The 25,106-nt window shown below is 39.5% G+C and overlaps 1 protein-coding gene and 1 non-coding gene across 5 annotated transcripts in view; one reads left to right on the forward strand and one right to left on the reverse strand.

The window, feature by feature from the left end:
• The window catches only part of CYP20A1 (cytochrome P450 family 20 subfamily A member 1), a 47,627-nt gene extending 23,386 nt beyond the window's left edge, over nt 1-24,241 (reverse strand). The window contains exons 1-8 of one of the 4 annotated variants that reach the window (XM_065930776.1): nt 24,037-24,145; nt 23,255-23,405; nt 19,702-19,853; nt 18,902-18,951; nt 18,105-18,271; nt 16,692-16,834; nt 4,237-4,404; nt 140-218 (exon numbers count right to left, since the gene is read on the reverse strand). In XM_065930776.1, the coding sequence (XP_065786848.1) occupies nt 140-218; nt 4,237-4,404; nt 16,692-16,834; nt 18,105-18,271; nt 18,902-18,951; nt 19,702-19,824 (730 nt within the window). In that variant the 5' untranslated portion in view covers nt 19,825-19,853; nt 23,255-23,405; nt 24,037-24,145. Of the gene's footprint in view, nt 1-139; nt 219-4,236; nt 4,405-16,691; nt 16,835-18,104; nt 18,272-18,901; nt 18,952-19,701; nt 19,854-23,254; nt 23,406-24,036 lie in introns of all 4 variants that reach the window. The other 3 variants (XM_065930777.1, XM_065930779.1, XM_065930778.1) reach the window with 3 other exon arrangements.
• TRNAR-UCU (transfer RNA arginine (anticodon UCU)) lies at nt 15,158-15,231 on the forward strand. Its single transcript has one exon. It is a non-coding gene; the product is annotated as a tRNA-Arg (tRNA).
• Nucleotides 24,242-25,106: the final 865 nt, after the last annotated feature.

The raw sequence follows: 25,106 nt of genomic DNA on the forward strand, positions 1-25,106 counted from the left end.
ACTTTCATAATAGGAAATGTAGAAAAAAACATAAAAGGAAGGAAAAACACATAACCTATAACTTCATGAATCAGACATAACCCTATTAAAACTGGGCACACTTTGGTCCTTACTAAAAATTAAGAGTGAAAAAACTTACCATCTTCATATTGTTTTTTCCGAGTTGCACTTTTATCAAGTGATCCATCCAGAAAGCCTTTTCCAATCTCAGACCAAACCTGAAAATAGGAAAGTATACCTATTATTTAGTACACAAAATTTCCAAATAATACCAAGCAATCTAAGCTAATAACTGAAGAACCTGTTTCACCAACAGAACTGTTAAACTCTCCCTTTCACATGGAAATCATTTACTTCATTGTCTTTGAAGATAAGGCACAAAATATAGCTTACTAATTTCATTCAAAGTACCTTCAAACTAATTGTAACTAAAAAGTCAAAGTTTCCTTATTTTCAAAGGAATATGAATGAAAAGGTAGAGGAAATAGCAGTAAAGTCAGTTCTCAATTTTTTATTACAATGGCACTAGTGGATAAGTAAAATTCATTGTAAAGTGGAAGTCCCTCAGTCGTATCCAACTCTTTGCAACCAGATGGACTGTAGCCTGCCAGGCTCTTCTGTCCATTGGATTCTCCAGGCAAAAACACTGGAATAGGTTGTCATTCCTTTCTCCAGGGGATCTTCCCGACCCAGTCATCGAACCTGGGTCTCCTGCATTGCAAGCAGATTCTTTACCATCTGAGACAAATTCCAAATTTTTATTTCACCATGGTAACTGGAAGGGATTCCCTAGTGGCTCAGTCGGTAAAGAGTCTGCCTGCAATGTGGGAGACCTAGGTTGGATCCCAGGGTCGGCAAGATCCCCCGGAGAAGGAAATGGCCACCCACTCCAGTATTCTTGCCTGGAAAATCCCATGGACGGAGGAGCCTGGCGGGCTACAGTCAGGGGGTTGCAAACAGTCGGATACAACTGAGCGACTTCACTCAACTTTACTCTTTCCCATCGTTCTGCACCTCAAAGATAAAGTTAAGATGATGACTGGTAAGCATTGGCTAAGATCTCAAAAAACATTAATAAATCAGTCTAAAGTTTACAGAGAGTAAACAATAGGATTTCAATACTAGATACTTAGTCCTGAAAATTTTTCTTTATAATTCAGAAATCCTGAAAGAACTTATGGAAAAAAGAAAATAAATATTTAAAAAATATTCATAGTTATAAGTCCTCAAGTCTTACCTTACAAAGATATGCCTTTCAGACTATTTAAATGTAAAAAATTAAACTATTAAATGTACTGTAAAAACGTGCACCAAATGTTTATATTAGGAAAACCCTTTACGTGAGAAAAAAGTGCCTAAGCACAACAAAGAGCACAGGGCAAAATTTATGATGACAAAGTTGAGTTAATTTAGCTATGCCACCCCAACAAAAAAAGCTGAACAGACTGAAATATCAACAGCTCTTCTTGGATCCCTGAGACAGAACAGGGCCCCAGGCAAGCTGAGGCCCCCAAGACTGGAGAGAGAGGTGGAAATGGGGGGGCACGTCTTACTGGAGCAGACTTACAGGTGGAAATTACCTCAGGAACCAGTGTGAGGGTAGGAGAACCTGAACTGAAATTGACCAATGGCTGGAGATTCACTATACCCAACTCTGACAGTCAAAAACAGAGGCTTATGATAAACCTATAAGTTGCTTTTAAAAAAAAGTCTTTTTAGTAACACACTATAAATAAAAGTAAAAGCAAATGAAAATTGAGATAAAAAATAAAAAGCTCTTACAGACTGGTAAGAAAAAGACAGACACTGAAATCCAGGTAGAGGACAGGAGAGCATTCCCGCAAAAAGAAACGCAAGCTGCTCAGCAGAGTGTTACACAATGTTAACCCGCACAGACAAGAGCAGAGCTCAGACGTCAATCGTGAAAGTTCAGGTTTTACTTACTAGATGGGCAGAGACGAATTTAAAGTACGAGTAACTATATGTCAAAAACACAAGGAAAGAGCACACTAACGTTGCTGGGAAGATAACTAGGACCATGTTTTTGGAGGGCAATTCAGAAACGCAGTATGCAACTGGGCGTGAGATGTACATTTTTTCACAGTTAACCCCTGTGAAACAGAAACGCATCTTAGAGCCGATGACATCTCCCAAGTATGGTCAGCCAAGCAGCAGGCATAGTGCAGCTAACGCTGCCTCTGCATTCACAGCCCAGGTAGTACTTCTGGTGGCTCGACTGGAGCTTCAGACATTAAGGACATTCAAGATCACTTAAGGCAGGATTTCAGGTCATGATTATGGCCTGAAAACTTTCCTTTGACAATTTTCAGTAACATTAAAAAAAATACCAGATTCTTGCCAAAAATAGAGAATTTGCACCTAGTCACACACTAAAATATGTAACTTGAATCTAGTCAAACCCAAATGAGGGATATCCTACAAGATAATTGGCCTGTACTTAATAAAAAAAAAAAAGTCAACATCAAGAAACAAAAAAAAAGCTGAAAAACTGTTTCATTTGAAAGAGGTTTGACCACTAAAAGTAAAGAAATATGAATACGGGCTCTGGATAAAAATATGGTAAGGAAGCTAATTTCCCAAATCTGACAACTATTTTGTTGCCATGTGAGAGAATATTCTTATTTTTGCGATATACAAATTGAGGTATTTAGGGGGAAAGAAGTGTCTACTCTTAAATGTTTTGGGTAAGGAGGAAAGGAATGGATGGAAGGATGGATGGACAGACAGATGGATACTGAATGAAAAAAGTAAATGTGGCAAGACATAAACAACAGCTGAAAGATATCATGGGTGTTCCTAGTTACTAGTTGCCACTTTTCTATACGTTTGAAATTATTACTTCTACTTTGAAATTCTAAGGAAAGAAAGGTAAAGAAAATGTCAGCTTAAAAATACCGACAATAGGCACCTCCCTGGTAGTCCAGAGGCTAAGACTCTGAGCTCCCAATGGAGGGCACGAGTTCAATCCCTGGTTGGGGAACTAAGATTCCACATGCTGCACGTGCAATAAATATATAAAACATTTTTAAAAATACCTAGAATAGGAACAGGTATCAGAAGCTTGGAATAAAATCCTAGAAATAATAGTGGAATTCCTTTTTAAAAAATGCTGTCTCATCAACATGAAAAAAAATCAGACATCAACAACTGAGTCAAAAATTGATTCTTCATTAAAATAGGAAAACATTTTAGGAATCCTTTAGACAATTTATTTTACCTGGATACCCTGAGTAGTTTATTTAGGAAGTGGAATTTAGGGTGATTTTTTCAAGTTTCATTTTTACACTCCTGAATATGTGAACATTTTCTAAGAAATGGACATTTTTCAATCATCAAACACAAGAAATAAAACCATCTTAATGGGAAAAAGGAAAATATTAAACAGTGACAGAGTATTAAGCCACAGTTCCTAGTGATTTTGTTTTATATGCACTGTAGTGATTATTTAACCTGTTTTTTATAGATTTGAAGAAAATAAGGCATAATTGATCAGAGATCCAAAACTGCAGTGAAGTAAATGACTTAAGTACGACTCAAAACAAATTAATATAATGTTGAGACTGGTAAAAATAGAGAATAATAAAGTCTATATGAGAGTCCAGAAAAGGCAAACAGTACCTCAATCTTCAACTGAATGATCCTTTTTTCAAATCATATTCATTTCATTAGTACTTTAATGCTCCATCAACTTTAAATTCTTTCAATAGAGGATATAGTCTAGTTCTACCAAGCACAGATTTTCTCTTTATCCTAGAAGTTAGCAAGATTTTATAACATACTTGGTTTTGTTTTTTGTTTCTACCATGCCGCCCAACTTGCAGGATCTCAGTTCCTCAATCAGAGACTGAATCCAGGCCACAGCAGTGGAAGCCCAGAATCCTAACCACTGGGCCACCAGGGAACTCCTGACATACTTGCTAAGTAATCAAGAAAATTTTTTTAGTCATTTTTTAAATTTCAAAAGATAAACTGCTTAAAAAGGTAATTCTTAAATGTTTTTAAAAGGCAACAATTATCTTTCTTACATTGTTGTTTTTAGTGATTGCTTAGGCAGCACATATACTAAAAATTGGAACGATATATTGTTGTTTTTAGCCACAAACAAGGACATTCTGTACTACAGAATCTTAAAACTTCTTCTTAAGAGGCAAGGTCTACATTCCTCAAGTATCCAATTTGATGAAAGAATAAACTTAAATTTGGCCCTAGACTTACTGTGCCATGATTCTTCTGGAAGCGAATGACTTCCTGTTCGTCTTCAAACGTACTGCCCATCACCATCTGTGTAACAGACTTCATAGCAAAGCCAAGCATGTGCTGGCAGAGGGGGACATGCTGGGACTCTGGGTACGAGAGCCATTTATCCAGTAATTCTTCCGAAAGCTGAAACAGAACAGAAAACCACAATGATTTTCTATTCCCTCCTACTAAATCTTAGAGAACTCCATCAACTAGACTCATTTCATAGAGTTCAATTCTGTAACCAAAGCAAGCATTCAGGTGTTTACTTAATCTGTCATACTAACACTGGCTCTACCAATAATTACATCCCCAGTAGTTTAGGTTCAGATTCTGTCAAAGGGCTGATATGTAAAACAAAACAACCACAGCAATAAGAACAGAAAATACAGGTCATTTAAAGGCTGGGAAAACCTTGAACCTAAAGGAACTTTCAATATTAGAGTCTTAGTATCAAATTAAAAATAGTAAAGATTCACCACAGAGTAGCTGTGTAAAGAATAAGTATACAAATGTGTGAAAGTCTTAGATAAGCTTCAGTGATGGAAACCTCTCAGGGTCTCTTTGTCATTCCTTCATCCACTGAATATTTATCAAATCCCTTGTGAACAAAACACAATGTATAAAGAGAGTGAAGTGAAGTCGCTCAGTTATGTCCGACTCTTTGCGACCCGTGGACTGTAGCCCACCAGGCCCCTCCGTCCACGGGATTCTCCAGGCAAGAATACTGGAGTAGGTTGCCATTTCCTACTCCAGGGGATCTTCCCAACCCAGGCATCGAATCCAGGTCTCCCGCGGTGCAGGCAGACACTTTAACCTCTGAGCCACCAGGGAAGCCCAACAATGTGTAATAAAAAGATCAAAAGCTTTGGAGTAAAAACATCCTGGGTTTACTTCTGGCTCTGTTACTTAGAAGTAATGTAACTTTGAGCAATTTGCTTGACTTTTCCAAGATGTAGGTGTCTCAAAAGTTAAACAGGGATGACATCTCCCACTTTTCAAGGTTGCTGTGATAGGAATAGTCGTACTTACATCACAAAACACAGTAACTGCATTTGTAAAGTAAAATATATGTAGACCCTTTCATGTTAGGAACTCAAATTTAAGCTACTTTGCCTATCAACGCCATGAAAGTTTTGTCATAGGGTAAAGGGCTTCACTGATCCAGACATATGCCACTATCATAAATTTTGAAAATTTATTGTATCTTTACATTTCCCATTACAATTCTGTTCCAAAAAGTTCCAGAAGAGGGACTGACTTCCAGAATGGTGGAGTGAGACCTTGGCGATCTCACTCTTCCTCTAAAACAATGAAAATACATGCAAAACCACTAAACAATTAACATTACCCATTTTAGCATTTTGGCAATTAACCAAATCTCAATATCCAATGTGAAGTGTCTATTCAACTGGACCTTGGTAAGATAGTGAGGTCTTTGATGTTTTTAACCTAACATTATTTGATTTCCTTTCTCTCCCCATCTCAGTGGTAGCCAAAAGTCAACAGCATTGCAGAAAATAGCTCTAGTAAAAGCACCATCACCACTGGTGACCAAAATGGTCACTGAAAATGGACAACTAGGGAACCCCAAGGCTCTTTCCCTCCCCAAAATTAAGCTAAGCTGGCAGAATAAACTTCTGAAAACCTCTGGAATACAGTAAAAATAACTATCAGGGGAAGGCTTGATGAAGAAAGCAGCAGCTGCTCTGAGGTAAGGAAGTACTGAGGCATTTTAAACAACCTCGTTCTGATTCCCATATCCCAGAGAAGCAGCAGTTAAGAGAACAGCAGCACATACTCCTGATGCAAATTGCTAGAAAGCAATACAGTCATTTTGGTCAAAAAACTGTGGCCGTTGAGTCTTAACCTGGAAACTCCCATTAAGGATCGTCCCTGTCTTGCCCAACTCTGAGCATTCCTGCAGCTAAGAAAGGTTCCTAGGTGACTTCTGATGAAAATATTTAAAGGCGCAGGTATTGGCTGCAACAGCTGGTGAACGAAACAACAATTGGGACGAGCAATAAACAGACCAAGAAGACAGGGAAAGAAGAAACTGGGAGAAGAGACAACTATGAGCATGAGAGCTCAGATATCATGATAAACCTTTAGCATTAATAAGGGAATTTGGCAAGGTTAATGACTATAAATAAGATCAATATGCAGAAGTCAATCATATATATAACAAATAAAAATGAAATTTAAAAATAAATAAATAAATAATGAAATTTAAAAACTACCATTTATGATAGTATTTTTTAAAAATTACTAATTATCTAAGAGTAAATTTAATAAAAGATATAGAAGATCTCTTAAAAGTGAAAAAATTATTGAGAAAAACTAAAGACCAAAACGTAGGAGGGTATTCTTCCATACTCATGTATTGGAAAATTCCATAACATTGTGGACAAGGAATGTTGCCTACTGTTTCAATAAGCAAGGCATGTTGCCACCATCAAGCCATCAGTCACCACAGCCCCTCCTCCCAACACGGCATAGCCTGATTCAGAATGAAGAAAAACAGGACACTGGTCTGAGGTTCAGTTCAGCTCCGTTCAGTCGCTTAATTGTGTCTGACTCTTTGTGACCCCATGGACTGCAGCATACCAGGCCTCCCTGTCCATCACCAATCCCCCGAGTTTACCCAAACTCATGTCCGTTGAGTCAGTGATGCCATCCAACCATCTCATCCTCTGTCATCCCCTTCTCCTCCTGCCTTCAGTCTTTCCCAGCATCAGGGTCTTTTCAAATGAGTCAGCTCTTTGCATCAGGTGGCCAAAGGATTGGAGTGTCAGCTTCAACATCAGTCCTTCCAATGAATATTCAGGACTGATGGCAGTCCAAGGGAATCTCAAGAGTATTCTCCAACACCACAGTTCAAAAGCATCAATTCTTTAGTGCTCAGCTTTCTTTATAGTTCAAATCTCACATCCATACATGACTACTGGAAAAACCATAGCCTTGACTAGATGGTCCTAGGTAAGTAGATGTATATCTAAGGAATAATTTTAATGAGCCCAGACTCTTAAATAAATTTCTCATATGAAGAAAAGCACTAAAGTCACTAATTTGTGAAGTCTTGTTTTTGTGGTCAGCAGTACTCTTTTGCTGTTTGACTACACAGTTTTCTCAGGATACACAGGAGTATATCCTGGCTTCCCCCTTACCTCTACAGAACAATTCCATAGGGCTTCCCTGGTAGCTCAGTGGTAAAATATCTGTCTGGAAAAGCAGGAGACAGGGGTTCGATCCCTGATCCAGGAAGATCCTATGTGCGGTGAAGTAGCTAAGTCCGTACACCACAACTACTGAGCCTGTGCTCTAGAGTCTCGGAGCTGCAACTACCGAGCCCACATGCCCTGGAGCTCATGCTTCAGGCGAGAAGCCGCCGCAGTGAGAAGCCTGCTCTCTGCAACTCGCGAGCAGCCCCCGTTCTCCACAACTAAGGAAAGGACGGTGCAGCAATGAAGACCCAGCCCAGTGAGAAATAAATGAAATTAACAAACAAAATTTTTAAACAACAGTTCCTCAGAGCCATCTGAGAGGCTGTTCCCTATGCTATGGTTCCCACTAAGGTCCCCAAATAAAACATAACTCACAATTTTTAGATTGCAGACTTTTCTCCAGCCAACAAAACTGTACATACATCAAGTGACCTATACAGTTACCCAGTTTATGATAAAGGGAATATTACAGTACAACAGAAAAAGGATGCTCTTTTCAATAAGTTACGCTGGATCAACTGGATAATCATATGGGGGAAAAAATCTTAATCCATTCCTCATTCTTTGCACAGTAATAAACACTAAACAGATTATAGATCAAAGTTTGAAAGATAAATATGACAACTCTGAGAACAAACCTTAAATGAATATATTCATGACAACAGGTTAAAGACGTTTTACATAAGATTTAAAATGCAGTAATCATAAAAGCAAAACAGAAAAGAAAAAAGTCAGACTACACTAAAATTAATATCTGTTCATCAAAACAAGCTTGTTGAACTTGTTCAGGTGCTAAGTCACATGCAACTCCTTGCAACCTCATGGACTGCAGCACGCCAGGCTTCCCTGTCCTTTACCATCTCCCCAAGTTTGCTCAAACTCGTGTAATGGAGTTGCTGAGGCCACCCAACCATCTCATCCTCTGTTGCCCTCTTCTCCTCATGCCCTCAATCTTTCCCAGCACCACGGTCTTTTCCAATCAGTCAGCTCTTCACATCAGGTAGCCAAAGTATTGGAGCTTCAACTTCAGCATCAGTCCTTCTAATGAATATTCATGGTTGATTTCCTTTAGGATTGACTGGTTGGATCTCCTCGCAGTCCAAGGGACTCTCCAGAGTCTTCTCCAACACCACAGTTTGAAAGCATCAATTCTTTGGTACTCAACCTTCTTTATGGTCCACCTCTCACATCCATACATAACCACTGGAAAAACCATAGCTTTGACTATATGGACCTTTGTTGACAAAGTAATGTCTCTGCTTTTACATATGCTGTCTAGGTTTATCATAATTTTCCTTCCAAGGTGTGTCTTTTAATTTCATGGCTGCAATCACTGCAGTGATTTTGGAGCACAAGAAAAGAAAATCTGTCACTGCTTCTGCCACTTTTTCCCTTTCTATTCACCATGAAGTACTGATGCTTTCGAAATGTGGTGCTGAAGAAGACACAGAGAGTCCCTTAGGCAGCAAGGAGATCAAACCAGCCAATCCTAAAGGAAAGCAACCCTGAATATTCATTGTAAGGACTGATGCTGAAGCTGAAGTTCCCATACTTTGGCCACCTGATGCGAAGAGCCGATTCACTGGAAAAGACCCTGGGGCTGGGAAAGATCGAGGGCGTGGGGAGAAGAGGGAGGCAGAGGATGAGATGGTCAGATAGCATCATGGACTCAACGGACATGAATCTGAACAAACTGCAGGAGATATGAAGGACAGGGAAGTCTGGAGTGCTGTAGTCCATAGGGTTGCAAGGAGTCAGACATGACTTAGAGGTTGAACAACAAAAACATTATTAAGCTCTGTTTCTAATGAAAATTTAATGAATATTAAGACTATCATTGTTAGTCAATGGTTCACTTTTTTTTTTGGATGGTAACACAGGTTAGCGTAAAAGAAAATTATTATGTAGAAAATAATTACTAATAAAAAATAACAGAAATGAAAATACAGAAATTAATTTAAATCACCCTACAACCCAGTAGTGATAATTACAGATAACATTTTTTATACAGCTTTTCATGTCTTTCTATAGTGTATCTATGTATATATGTGTGTATAGAGGTATACTTTGAACGACGTAATAATTCTCTACAAACTATTCTGAATATTGGTTTTTTCACTTATCATCTGTTATGGGTTGAACTGTGCCCCCCTCAAAAAAAAGATCCTGAAGTTCTAACCCCCCAGTGCCTGTGAATGTGACCTGATCTGGGAATAGGTTCTTTGCAGATAATTTAAGATGTGCACATTAAAGCCTTAACACAATATGACTATGTCCTTATAAAAAGGGGAAATTTGGACACTGAAACACACATGCACACACACACACAAACATAAACACACACAGGGAGAGCTCATTATAAAGAAGGCGGCAGAGACTGAGGTGATAAATGTACGAATGGTCAGCAAACCACCAGCAACTAGGAGTGAGGCATGAAACAGGCCTTCCCTCGAGCCTCTCAGAAGGAACCAGCTCTGCTGCACCGGGGTCCTGGGCCAGCAGACAGCCTCCAGGACTGCGAGGCGACGAATTCCCATCGTTTAAGCCACTAAGTCTGCGGAACTTTGTTACACTAGCCCTAGCAAACTAACATATCATCTTAAAGCCATCTCCCCATGTCAGTAAATAAATGTCTTTGCCATCTTTCTTAACGTTTTCATTCTCATCCATTGCAAAGATTTATGATTCAAATAATCCTCTACTACTGGACAGTTAAATGTTTTCTAATTTCTCCGTCAATAAACAATGCTTCGATAGTCATCTTTGTCATTCGACTTCTTTTGACATGAAATTTCTGAGTTAAGAAGTAGTTTTTTCAGGTTTTACCACACTGCACTGGAGAAAGCATATATCACCTTATACTCTTATCAGCAAAATGCCCATTTCCCATACCTTGGACAGTACTAAGTGCTGTCATTTTATAAAATCTCTGTCAATCTAACAGGTAAAAAAAATCCCAACATTGCTTTAATTGGTTTATTTCACGCTATTTATTTTTTTTTTTCTTTTTTCTTTTTTTTTTTTAATTTTATTTTTTTATTTTTATTTATTTATTTATTTATTTATTTATTTTTTTAAATATTATTTTATTAGTTGGAGGCCAATCACTTTACATTTCAGTGGGTTTTGTCATACATTGACATGAATCAGCCATATAGTTACACGTATTCCCCATCCCGATCCCCCCTCCCACCTCCCTCCCCACCCGACTCCTCAGGGTCCTCCCAGTGCACCAGGCCCGAGCACCTGACTCATGTATCCCACCTGGGCTGGTGGTCCGTTTCACCATAGATAATATACATGCTGTTCTTTCAAAACATCCCACCCTCACGTTCTCCCCCAGAGTTCAAAAGTCTGTTCTGTACTTCTGTGTCTCTTTTTCTGTTTTGCATATAGGGTTATCGCCACCATCTATCTAAATTCCGTATATATGTGTTAGTATACTGTAATGTTCTTTATCTTTCTGGCTTACTTCACTCTGTATAATGGGCTCCAGTTTCATCCATCTCATTAGAACTGATTCAAATGAATTCTTTTTAACGGCTGAGTAATATTCCATGGTGTATATGTACCACAGCTTCCTTATCCATTCATCTGCTGATGGGCATCTGGGTTGCTTCCATGTCCTGGCTATTATAAACAGTGCTGCAATGAACATTGGGGTGCACGTGTCTCTTTCAGATCTGGATTCCTCAGTGTGTATGCCTAGAAGTGGTATTGCTGGGTCATATGGCAGTTCTATTTCCAGTTTTTTTTTTTTTTTGGTTTTTCTTTTTTTTTTTTTTTTTAATTTTTTTATTTTTCAGTGGGTTTTGTTATACATTGATGTGAATCAGCCATACTATTTCCAGTTTTTTAAGAAATCTCCACACTGTTTTCCATAGTGGCTGTACTAGTTTGCATTCCCACCAACAGTGTAAGAGGGTTCCCTTTTCTCCACACCCTCTCCAGCATTTATTGCTTGTAGACTTTTGGATAGCAGCCATCCTGACTGGCGTATTTCACGCTATTTACTGATAGGCTCTGGATAAGTTTCAAATTTAATGGTCCTCTACATGTTTTCCATAAAGTACCGCATGTTCACTTTTTTAGCCATGTTTCTGTTGGGGCTTATATCTTTCTCTTAATAAAGAGCTTTGTGCCTAGCTGGTTTTTAAATGAAGTCCAGGATATCTTTCTTCAGTTCTAAGTGATGAGAACTCAACAGTTTTCTGGTGATCTGTCTTCTGTGAAATATTACACACTAAAAAAAAGAAAAAACCTGAAAACGGTACTCCCAAACACAAAATCTGGGATCCAAATGGCATCCTAAAAACCTATTAGTACAACATGTGATTTATCAGAGAATTTAATTGTGAATATCTCCCCACAGTACCAGATCATTGCTGATTACGTAACGAACAGATTAAATGCTTTCAATCTATGCTGGTAACGTCTTTTTTTACCCTCTTTTAAGTCATGGCCTTAAAAATTTTATCATCAACACTATCATTTGTATCACAGAACTGTATTATGATCTGCTCATCCATTTGTTTTGCACAGTACTCTACAATACAATGCAAATACTAGATATGATTTGGGGAGGTTTTTTTTTTTCCCCATTTATTTTTATTAGTTGAAGGCTAATTACTTCACAACATTGTAGTGGTTTTTGCCATACACTGACATGAATCAGCCATGGATTTACATGTATTCCCCAACCCGATCCCCCCTCCCACTTCCCTCTCCACCTGATTCCTCTGGGTCTTCCCAGTGCACCAGGCCCGAGCACTTATCTCATGCTTTCAGCCTGGGCTGGTGACCTGTTTCACCCTAAATAATATACATGTTTCAATGCTGTTCTCGCAAAACATCCCACCCTTGCCTTCTCCCACAGAGTCTAAAAGTCTGTTCTGTACATCTGTGTCTCTTTTTCTGTTTTGCATATAGGGTTATCGTTACCATCTTTCTAAATTCCATATATATGTGTTACTATACTGTATTGGTCTTTATCTTTCTGGCTTACTTCACTCTGTATAATGGGCTCCAGTTTCATCCATCTCATTAGAACTGATTCAAATGAATTCTTTTTAATGGCTGAGCAATATTTCATGGTGTATATGTACCACAGCTTCCTTATCCATTCGTCTGCTGATGGGCATCTAGGTTGCTTCCATGTCCTGGCTATTATAAACAGTGCTGCGATGAACACTGGGGTGCACGTGTCTCTTTCAGATCTGGTTTCCTTGGTGTGTATGCCCAGAAGTGGGATTGCTGGGTCATATGGCAGTTCTAATTCCAGTTTTTTAAGAAATCTCCACACTGTTCACAGTGGCTGTACTAGTTTGCATTCCCACCAACAGTGTAACAGGGTTCCCTTTTCTCGTCGGGTAGGTTTTTACTCTAGATACAAAGCTAGTGCATCTGCTAGAAGCTTATGTGCATCGCATTTAGTTTATGAATCTTGGTTATGTACATTAGATGGGAATGCTAACAATCTGTTGAGCTTCATTTGACAGTATTAAATCAAAGAGTTCAATAATTTCGGCTATTAACATATGACTACTGAACTGTCAACTAAGAGGATTCTGGAAAACTGTCATAAATTCTAAGATCCAGAAATATTTGTTAAATCATAGTTTAATTCAAAAGTCATAGGAGCACATGGGGTTGAAGCACTGAAGACAGAAATTACACTCACAGAATTGGAGTGCAGGTTCACACACAGTCTTGGAGCAGAGACAGTCAGGGCAGGAAGGAGCCAGGACTTACAGGATGAGGTTTGGGTTAGAGAAGAGTCAGAACACAGAACTCAGATCTGGATCAAAAAAAAAAAGGAAAAGGTTTGTTGTGTCAGTATGAAATTAACTTACTTTGGAGTGACAACTCTGGAAAACACCCCTGTTCTACAGAAAACCATTAGTAGGGAGGAGGAGGATGCTCAGACTACGTCCTCTTCAATCGTTCTTGCTGATTAAATATTAATTGGTATTTCTGACAAATGAAAAAGCTAAGTAACTGGCTTGTGCTAAGGGGCTGACAATATAAGCCTGAAACACATTTCTCATGCATGGACACAGTCTATGCACCACAGCTTGAAAATATGATGGTAAGAAATGTCAAAATTGGGAAATAATTTCCACTTTGATTTGCCTTTGATTAGACAGGAGAGGAAAAAAACACCATACAGATAAACAATTAAAAAAGACAACATTTGGGAAATAGAGCCTATGATAAAAGATTAAAGAAGTTTGAACTACTTAGTTTGAAGCAGAGTAGAAAGACTAATTAAAGCTTTTAACAATCAAAGGCACTGAAAAGCATAATCACTGGAAGCAAAGCAAAGAGAAAATGGGTAAAATTCCCTGGAGATATACAATTAAATACCAAGATTCTTATGGACAAATGTAAGGTATTTAAACAGAATAGAAAGATTCTGATTCACGAATGCTTAGACAGAGGTAACATAACTGCTTTCAGAAGGACAATTGGGTGTGACAGGACCAGTTATGACAACCCAAGCAGGCAGTCTGAGAGGTCCAGAGAACATAATAATACAGAAAAGTACTGACAAGGATGAGAAGGTAGACATTTGATGTACAAATCTCCTGATGTCCTGTGAAGAGTGGCTATCAGTGAGAAAAGGGAACTGGAAAGGAGAAAGACTAAGCAGCAATGAGCAAAAGCCTTGTTCAGTTTCTTTTTGGAAGCAAAACTGTGCAGAGAGGCGCCAACATATTAATACTTCCAGTAAACTCACTTGGAAGCCAGTGAGTTTGAGATTGGAGCCAGACTCAAGCCAGTCTCAAATCTTGAATGTAAAGTGTAAGTTCCAAACAGAACTGGAGAATAAGGGAAAAAATGGCATTAAGCATTTATCAAATATAATTTTTAAAAAGTAGATACTGCAGGATGAATCAAAATGGTATCCCCTTAAGAATTATCAACTATTCTACAACTCAAAAGAGTCACAGAAGTGCTTAGAATGTGCAGTCTGAACATTTTTAGAAGGAATGAACATTGTTAAGGTCAAAGAAAACTGACCAAGTAGCTACTACATGCTAAATCCTGTTAAGTCCTTGAAAAAACATGTCCTCATTGTATGATGTCTGGAATCTGCTTAAATACAATCCAGAAAGAAAACAGGAGAGTTAGGTAGGGGAAAGATGAAGCAGACTGCATCGAATTTGATAACTGTTGAAAAGTTTAGTGATGAGAATACGGATGTGTGTTATAGTATTCTATTTTTATTTAAATTTTCCATGATTTTTTAAATTTTTTACCCTATGTAATGTGAAAGACAGTGGGATGTATTTGTGTACTTTTGAGTGTATGTGGGTTTACTCTATAGAGAACAGAAAGGACTCCCATGTAACCTTCCAAATGGGACATGTGTAGGTTCATCAACTATAAAAACCCTGCACGAAAGAATAACCCATTCGATAACCTGGAAACACTGACAAGCAGATACAGTCTCAGAGGAGCAGTAAAAACACAAGGAGTCGGGGGAGCAGGAGACAAATGGCAGGAAAACCTCAAGCAGAGGAAGGAAAGGTACTTTTTTGAGTACCGACTGTGTTGTAAGACTTGATGGTAGGAACTTTACATCATGACCTCATATAATCCTTACAGCAAATTTGTAATGTGGATGCTGTTAATATTATCCTCAATTTTTAAGATAAGGCAATAGGACTTTCTTGGTGGTCCAGTGGTTAAAGACTCTGCACTTCTAATACAGGGGGCATGGGTTCGATCCCCGGCCAAGGAATTAAGATCCCACATACTGAGCAGCACAGGCAATAAAAACTCACAAAGGTCAATCATGCAGATACTAAATGACAGAAATAAGATTGAAAGCCTTTTCTCCAAACTTAGTGTCTCTGCTCTATACCATATTGCTATTTCCCAAGAGGCTACACTAAACATACAACAAAATAAATAACTTTGAGATGCACTGAGTCTGCACGCCACAACTAAAAATTCTACATGCTGCTGGTTTTGAGTCGGGTCCGAAAAAATAGAACAAATCCATTGATACAAATCTACTGCTCTAACAATTTCTTCAGGTTCTCCTATTATACAGAATGAAGTAAGTCAGAAAGGGAAAGATAAGTATCGTATTCTAACACATATGTACGGAATCTAGAAAAATGGTACTGAAGAATTTACTTACAGGGCAGCAATGGAGAAACAGACATAGAGAACAGACCTATGGACATGGGGAGAGGGGAGGAGAGGGTGAGATGTATGGAGTAACATGGAAACTCACATGACCATATGTAAAATAGATAGCCAACGGGAATTTGCTGTGTGGCTCAGGAAACTCAAACAGGGGCTCTGTATCAACCTAGAAAGGTGGGATGGGGAGGGAGGTGGGAGGGAGGTTCAAAAGAGAGAGGATATATGTATACCTATGGCTGATTCCTGTTGAGGTTTGACAGAAAACAACACAATTCTGTAAAGCAATTATCCTTCAATTAAAAAATAAATTATTAAAAAAAAGTAAAGAAACATAAGGTTTTAATTAAAAAACTTTCTTCAGTTTCCCTTCACTCCCATCATTCCAACTTACACAGGAAGTCCAGGTGTCAAAACTGTTTTGCTTTTGTTTCTGTTTTAGAATTTCAGAATATAAATCAACTGAGAAAGAAGGTAAGAATAGCAAAGACAAAGACACACTAATAGCCAAAATATACAGATGGTCTCCAACCTACAATTTTTCAACTTTCAACAGGGCAGAAAAGCAACAGACCTTCAAAAGAAACTATACTCTGAATTTTTTATTTTGATCTTCTCCTGGGTGAGTGACAGGAGGCGCGATACTCTCCTAACGCTGGGTGCAACAGCCACAGTGTCAGCCACGCTCATGATCAGGAGAGTGAACAGCCTTTAAGCGTATAAACATTCTGTCTCCCGGCAACCATCTGGTTTTCACTTTCTGTACAGTATTCAATAAACTACAAGAGCTATTCAACTCTATTATAAAACAAGGCTTAGTTTTAGATGATTTTGCCAACTGCAGGCTAGCATAAGTGTTCTGAGTGCATACAAAGCAGGCTAGGCTACTAAGTTATGATGTCCAGCAGGTTAAGTGTATTTAAATGCATTTTCAACTTATGATATTTTTTTAGTTCACGATGGGTTTATCAGGACATAACCCCATTGTAAATCAAGGAAGATCCATATACTACTATCTGTAAAACAGAAATACAGGTCAAACTAGTTTACCTTTAGCAGAAGAGCAAAATTACTCCGCAGACAATTAGTCACACCATTTTCGTACAATTTTTTCCTCATGTGGTTTTCACTCATGTTCCCACTATCAGACTGATACCTTAATAATGACTTCAGCATGGTTTCAAAAGGGTCCACTGAAACAGACATGATTAAACATTTCTAAGTCAAAGTCATCACTCAAAAAAAAAAAAAAAAACTCCAGCAAAAGAAGAGCTCAGAAAGGTATGGGACTATAGCAGACAGGCCAGAACTTTTTTTTTTCATAACTCCCTTGTCTTTTTTAAATGTGAACAGTTCAAGAGACAATAAAAATTGCAACAAAACAATACCCAGTAAATTGGGAATTCCACTGTAAACCATTAATACTCAAATAAATTTTCTACTGCATGATAGCATGTTATCTATGTAAAAGAACTCACTCCACCAATTTTAAGACAAAATTGATGTTGTATGTGTAACTGTCGAGTATTACTTAAAACTATTTAATTGAGTCCAAAACCTTTTCTTTTCTCCTTCGCTCACTTTTATGTGTTTCTTTAATGACTATATTGTTTTCACACACACACAAATATACTGTCATTTTAAACAATTCAAACAACACAGTAAGATAATAAGAAAATAAATTCATCTAAGTCTCACCACACAAGAGATACTATTAAATATTTGAGGTTTTTGTTTTAACAGCTGTTAACATTTTTTTTTTAACCAGCGAAGGACAAAAAAATCTGTCAGATTTCGCAAAGAACTACAGTCCCTTTACAACTCTCAGTTCACTCTCCTAATCATTCAAATACCATTTACAAGCTCCCAACTCACCATCACTGGACCATAAATTCCACAGGAGCAGAGGCCACATCTGGTTTTACCCATCTTTGTATTTCCTGACAGAGACAGCCTTCCACGTTGCGGAAATTTAGTGATTAAGAGCACAGACTCAGCCCAGACAGCCTTGCTTCATGCCCCAAGCAAGAATACTGGAGTGGGTTGCCATTCCCTACCCCAGGGAGTCTTCCTCATCCAGGGATCAACCCACATCTCCTGAATGAACAGGTGGATTCTTTCCACTGAGCCACCTGGGAAGCCCAAATGCTCTCACACCTTTCCTCTTTCAGATGTACCCTTGAACTATTTTTTCAGGTTCAAAAAAAAAAAAAGAAAATCCTGTTGGCATTTGCACTGGGATTTTTTTCATATATATCTATAAATTGAAGGAATAAAATGATCATTTAAAAATACTGTGTTAAGTGAAGTGAGGTGATTAATATAAAGACTTCAGCAAAATGTCTGACATATAAAGTATTTAATAAATGTTAGCTATTCCTAAGAGCAGTGTATGGACCTTCATTTATAAACATCTATTCTTAAAAGATAAGGATCACTAATTAGAAAGAAAATCAGGCTTACGTGTCTTATTGGGGTTGATATGCTGCTTCAGTACATCAACAGTCCCCAAACTAACCACAAGGCGCCTGCCAAACCAGAAAGAGACCACAGGCCCGTATCTCTCATGCAGGTTAACCAAGAACTCGTGCAAACTTCCACTGTTCACAATATCTGGAAGATTACCATCTCTGAAAAAAGAGCAATATTTGACAAAATAATTTAATATGGGAGAATCAGAAAAACAAAAATACTAGTTCATTCTGAATTAACTGTGTCAACAGATGAAAACAGAGATAAACGAAAATCAAATTACTGCAAAATCCAAAACTCTATTATATTTGACTTTTCACTTTCGGTAGCCACATTTAGATAGGAATTTGTCTGGTATTTTGAGAATTCATAACACTTCACATCAACAAAGCTGCACAAGGAACATCTGACTTAAGACACTGGAAAATGATCCAATTTTGCAGCACCTCATTCTGAGACAGCAATGGATACCACCACTGGCTATTAAATCATAGGCGAATTTAAATCAGTTATGGCAATTTTTTCTTATTCCATCTTAATCCTATCTTTCTATTTTCAATACTCTCTGGCTAGGGGAAGTGAAGGAAATTAAAGGTTTTGATTTATACAGGCTTTCTTTCATTTATTAACAAAGTTTAGGTGGCATGCCCAAACACAAGTTTAAAGAAAACAAAGGGACTAAATAAACTGAGTAGTCTAAAGATATGGTTTAGTTTTTATCCAAAAATTAGTTTTATCCAAAAACAGCTGACTTTATCTGATTTAAAGAAACCAAAAAGCCAACTCACTTTTCTTCTGTTGGAGTAATGCCTGGAATTCCTGCAGCTTGTCTGGAAGCCTTAGAGAAAAAAATTTAATAATTTAGTATAATGCATGATCATATATCCCATAAGTCAGATGTGTTTTTCCAAGATATGTGCAGGACCTTAAATGATGGTTATTCGATTTGGTTGAATTTCAGAGATTATTTCTATATTAAAATACAAAAACTGGATTCTCTGTACTGAAAAAAATTATCCTAATATTTCTCCTCTCTGTCAATTAAACTAAGGTGTCTGAAGAATTTAATATCCATTATATATTAATATATAAAATCAAGTACATTTTTCTTTGCTCTGAGACTGTAAATGGTCTCGTCTGGCTCGGCTTTCAAAAAATTTCATGTCATAATTATAATGGTATCATTCTTAAAATAGTTCTCCTCTTTCAAGTCAAAGAATTTGTCAAAATTCAAAGTGATATTCATCTTTTGGGGCTTCCCAGGTCAGCATAGTGGTAAGGAATCGTCGGACTTCCCTTGTGGCTCAGCTGGTAAAGAAAACGCCTGCAATGCAGAAGACCTGGGTTCAATCCCTGGGTTGGAAAGATCCCCTGGAGAAGGGAAAGACTACCCACCCCAGTATTCTGGCCTGGAGAATTCCATGGACTGTATAGTCCACGAGGTCGCAAAGAGTCAGACACGACTGAGCGACTCTCTCTTTCAAGGAATCCACCTGCCAACGCAGGAGACATGGGAGACTCAGGCTTGACTCCTGAGTTGGGAAGATCCCCAAGAGTAGGAAATTGCAACCCACTCCAGTACTCTTGCCTGGAAGATTCCATGGTCAGAGGGGACTGGCAGGCTACAGCCCATGGGGTCACAAAGAGTCGGACATGATTGCACAAGTGAGCGCACACACACAGTCATCTTTTGCTTTAATGTAGTTATCATTATCGGGGTTACACAGTCAGAGAGATCACCTGGTATACAAATAAACAACAAAACAATTTATAGCAAATTGTTAAAGTAACAACCTCTGAAGAATGAACTATAAAAAACTTGGGGGGAATTCTAATTTTTTACAATTTTGTACTGGGTTTATGGTTACTGTATTTAGAGGTTAGTGTTTTGTTTTTTTTTTTACAACAAGCATATCACTTTTAAAATAAGACTTCTTATAATTTTTAAATTAGCTACATATTTATAGAAAAAATAACCTAAAATATTCAAGTTTGGAATCAATTCTGAATTTTGTCTATGATTTTAACTAGCTATTAATCAGAGTTTGGCATTCTGTCCCCTTTCCCCCCTACTTAACATTATATAAATAGTTATTTATTTGAACATTTAAAGTTTAAACTGTCTTCCATTACATATTCAGAATTGCATAATCATACCTAGGCTGTAAAACATCTAGGCTATTTCTTTCATTTTCTCATTGTTACAGGTAGTGCCATGAAAATCAGTGTACAACTTTACTTTTTTCCTCCTTTGGATTATGTATGCCAAGAGGTATACTAAGTTCAACAGTACTAATGAAGGAGTTTTACAGTTTCTACCACATACTACAAGAATACTATCTAGACAATAGTATGTGCAACTTGCACTGAACTGATGACAATGAAACCTACAATGTAAGATTTTGTCCTACAGTCTCATCAACAATGGAAACTTGTCAAGTTTAATGTATAAAAAGTGGGGGAAAGAATGGAAGGAACTCCGTAATTAAACTCAGTGATACTAAAAAAGAAAAAAAAAAACTTATTTTCTAGGTTGAAATTATTAATGACTGAAGTAAGCTTCCTGACTTCTTTTCAAACATGGTAGATTGACAACACTCATCATCAGTGATCCCTTCCTGAAATCCCACAAAATGAAAGTGAAGAAACAAAAAAAGGCAAAATAAGGATAAAGAGAATGGGAGAGGAGGCAACAGTGGATGAATAATCTGACCAGTTTTTTTGGAAGTGTTAAGCTGCTGGAGCACTGATTAGTTGACCTTGAGAGGCCGCCTCTGGGGTCTGCAAAGGAGGATTCCCACAGGAGGCAATCAGATTTGTACTTGTAACCAGAAAGGTGGAGTAAGATGCAAGACTTTAACAATAAGCAAAAAGTCAGTATACAGATCCATCAGACAGCATTCTTGTGACTGCCATCCTTCTGGAAAGAGACCTTGAGATTCCAGATTCAGAAACAACAGGCTGGTGGGTGGCATCCCTGATAATCTTAAGGGAAAACTGTTTCCAACCTAGAATTTTATACCACGCCAAGCTATCATTCAAGTGTGAAGCTAGAAAAGATAGATTTTCACACAAGCAAGATTTCAAAAAATTTTTCATGCACACTCCCTCAAGAAATTATGGAAAATGAAATAAAAAAAAAAGAAATTAAGGAAAATGATGCACTGCAGCAAATAAAAGAATTTAAACAGAAAGAGACACAGAGAGAGACTCACGTGGCACACAGGAAATAGGGTATACAAATAGGCAAAAGAGCATCAATTCAAATTTTTTTTCCCATAAAAATAAATACAAGCAGAGACATTACTTTACCAACAAAGATCTGTCTAGTCAAAGCTATGATTTTTCCAGTAGTCATGTATGGATGTGGGAGTTGGACTATAAAGAAAGCTGAGCACCAAAAAATTGATGCTTTTGAACTGTGGTGTTGGAGAAGACTCTGGAGAGTCCCTTGGACTGCAAGGAGATCCAACCAGTCTATCCCAAAGGAAATCAGTCCTGAATATTCATTGGAAGGACTGATGCTGAAGCTGAAACTCCAATCCTTTGGCCACCTGATAACAAAGAAGTGACTCACTGGGAAAGACCCTGATGCTGGGAAAGAGTGAAGGCAGGCCGAGAAGGGAAAAACAGAGGATGAGATGGTTGGATGGCATCACTGATGCGATGGACGTGAGTTTGAGCAGGCTCCGGGAGTTGGTGATGGAGAGGGAAGCCTGGTGTGCTGCAGTCCACGGGGTCACAGAGTCGCACATGACCACGTGACTTAACTGATGTCTTTGAATATCTGAACGAGCTCACTGAATAGCATTCTGACAGAGATGCTGAGATATTTGCCCCAAACTACTGACAGGCACAAGTAAAGAACCTCTATGCAAGAACGAAGTACAACCGCTCCCCTCCGCCCTCTGCATGCGTGCAGAGGGAGCCTCAGAACGCTGTGTGCTCTAGATGAATGGCTCCCACACCACACTCCATGTTTCAACCTGAGAAATGAAGCGTGAGCCCCAAAAGACCAGGCAAAACTCCCCTGTGCTTCAGGACATTCGCAACTCGGAAATAGCTAAAATAGTGAGAACAGTGCCCACCTCTGGCACGCCCCTCAAAGCACCCAGCAAAACTTCAATCTCCCTGATAATCACAGCCTCACCACTATCATCTGCCTTGAGACCATTCAGAATGTTATGATGACATTTTCCCTTACATACATCAGACACCACACTAAGCCCAGGATTACCATCCCCAGGTCTTCCTTCATCCCCCAGACTTTTTACTCCTACAGAAGTCTGTCTTCTTTCCTGACCTATCTGTCCCCAACCCAAACTCCACCTGGTCTCAGCCGTTCACGCCTATGGTTGCACTGCTGCTGCTGCTAAGTCGCTTCAGTCGTGTCCGACTCTGTGCGGCCCCATAGACGGCAGCCCACCAGGCTCTGCCGTCCCTGGGATTTTCCAGGCAAGAACACTGGAGTGGGTTGCCATTTCCTTCTCCAATGCATGAAAGTGAAAAGTAAAAGTGAAGTCGCTCCGTTGTGTCCGACTCTGAGCAACCCCATGACTGCAGCCTACCAGGCTCCTCCGTCCATGGGATTCTCCAGGCAAGAGTACTGGAGTGGGGTGCCATTGCCTTCTCCGATGATTGCACTAGGCCTTGGCATTACCAGTAACTTTACCGTTCCTGGAGTCTTGACATCAAGCTTCCAAATCTCCAAGCACCTCCTATTTTTCCTTCTATTTTTAATATCTTGACTCCAAAAACTATTTTTATCCCAAACAGACTGTTAACCCACTTACTCCTATACTCATTTTCCAGCCATCCAGCTCTGATTCCATTGTCCGTTTTAATCACTCCCCTGCCCTGTATCCTTTTCTCAAAAGCTTAGCAAAACAGGAATCCTAATTAAACCCAATATTCTGTTAACTGCCCTGATGCCACATAACTGAAGGAAAACAGCTGAGGAAAAACACAGCCATGCTGCCTAGTCTTATTTTACTTTTATGAATCTCAAGTGAGATGCCTGGAAATCTCATTTCCCTACTCCCTCACTCTCCTGACCTTCCAGACGGCTATTTCTCAGAAAACAAAGACACACTGCAAGTTCCAGATTGGGTAGCTCTAACATTCCAATCAAATTCATTTACCAGCAAGAATATTTAAGGTGTTCTGTCAATATCAGCGATGTGTTCGGCATTATTCTGTTGCTTTACAACTTTTCCTACAAAACCACCACCTTGCTTTTGTAGATGATTCCTCATCCATTAGCTTCTTTGTTTTCAGAAGCATCTTTTGAAGCTGAGGAAGGTAAGCAGAGAAAAGTCAGAAGGAGATTCAGAGATACAGCACTTGGCTGTATGCTCCTTCCCCGACCCCTTTAACACGTGAGGCCCAAGAGGAACAAGACGCGGTCCGGCCCTTAAAGACTTTAGATTTCAGGAATGAAAGTCGAAAGACAGACGGAAAAGCAGGCGACAAAAGAAACACTGGGGGAGAATCCTTGGGAATGGATAAAGGCGACGAGCAGGCTGGAGTCTCCTCTCAGACACACTAGAAAATGGAAGTGGGGTGGGCACAGTTACTGCCCGAAAGCCACGGAAGCACGGCGGCCCCGCCCTCCACAGCGCCGCGGCGAGAACAGGGAGGCCCGGCCCGCGAAGCAGCCCTCAGGCCCCTGCGGCCGCGCCCGCTCCGCCGAGCCTCCGTCCGGGGTGCTCTCGGCGTCCGAGGGTGGTCGAGCCTCCCGCCCTGCTCTGCCTTCAGCGCCGGCCGCGAGCGCCCGCGAGGCGTCACGTGCTCCAGGCGCGGGACAGAGCGGGAGCGGGAGCTGGCGCCCTCCCCCGGGGCCCGTGCCCTGCGGCCCGCCGCGGGCGGCGCGACGTGGATGCGGGCGGCGGCCGGAGCCCGTGAGGGCCGGGACGGCGGTTACCGGGTAGAGGTAGAGCACCGCTCCCACCAACGCCAGCAGGAAGGTAACAGCGAAGATCGCGAAGTCCAACATGGTGCCTCCGCCCGGGAACCACGTCCCAGTTCCGCGCCCAGCTGCAGCGTCTCAGCCTGGCGGGACCCGAGGGACAGAGGGGCGGGCCGGGCGCCCGCGGGACTTGCGAACGAAGAGGTCGCCCGGGCGTGGCCGGGGCCGCTGGGGGGCGTGGCCGGGGCCGCTGGGGGGCGTGCCGTGGTCAGCCCTGCGGTCGGGCGCCGAGAAACACGGAGACCCGAGGCGGGGTTCCGGCGGATTCGACTCCGAACACGCCCACGACTCCCGGACCCAGTTGCTGGAGAAAGAGGGACCCCGCCTTCTAGAAAACGTTAGGAGTTATCGTCCTAACCAAGCGTTTTCCAAGTGGGTTTAAAATACATATAACAAAAAATAGCTCAAATTAATCGTTGTTGCACGTCTGGATGTGCTACCACAGCCTAGTGATGTTTGAATCAAATATATGGACACATAATTCACAATATTATGTATTTATTTCATGAAATATGTGTCTTCCCTTTATTTCAGCATGATCTCTATATTTTTATGATCAAGATTTTAACATCATTTGTCTTCTGTTGGCAGAAATGCCAAATTATCCTGTTCCCAGTCATTGTGGTCCTTGAAAAGATTTTTTTGATAGATTATTTTAAAACAATCTTTTCAGGTTTATTGAGTCATATAATTAATTTATGGGATAGTTTTAATACTTTCAAATTGAAGAAATTTTGCTCTGTTAGCAAAATTCCAGGCAGTAGCAACTGGAATTATCAATAAAAATTTATAGTTAATATTTAGCTTCAGAAATGAACTGACTTTTATCTATGGTGTTCAACTGTAATGGAGTTGTTACATATGGTACCATTGTTATTACAGCAAATATTGTAAAACAGTTTAAATTTATGGTAACAATTCTATCACTTATGATTCTCATCATCTCTTAAAGCAACAACTAAATCTGTAGGTGTAGTGTAAAGAATTGGTATCACACTTTACGTCATATCTAGACCTATATATAT

The sequence above is a fragment of the Muntiacus reevesi genome, chromosome 3 (genome assembly GCF_963930625.1).
Source record: "Muntiacus reevesi chromosome 3, mMunRee1.1, whole genome shotgun sequence".
Taxonomy (NCBI): Eukaryota; Metazoa; Chordata; class Mammalia; order Artiodactyla; family Cervidae; genus Muntiacus; species Muntiacus reevesi.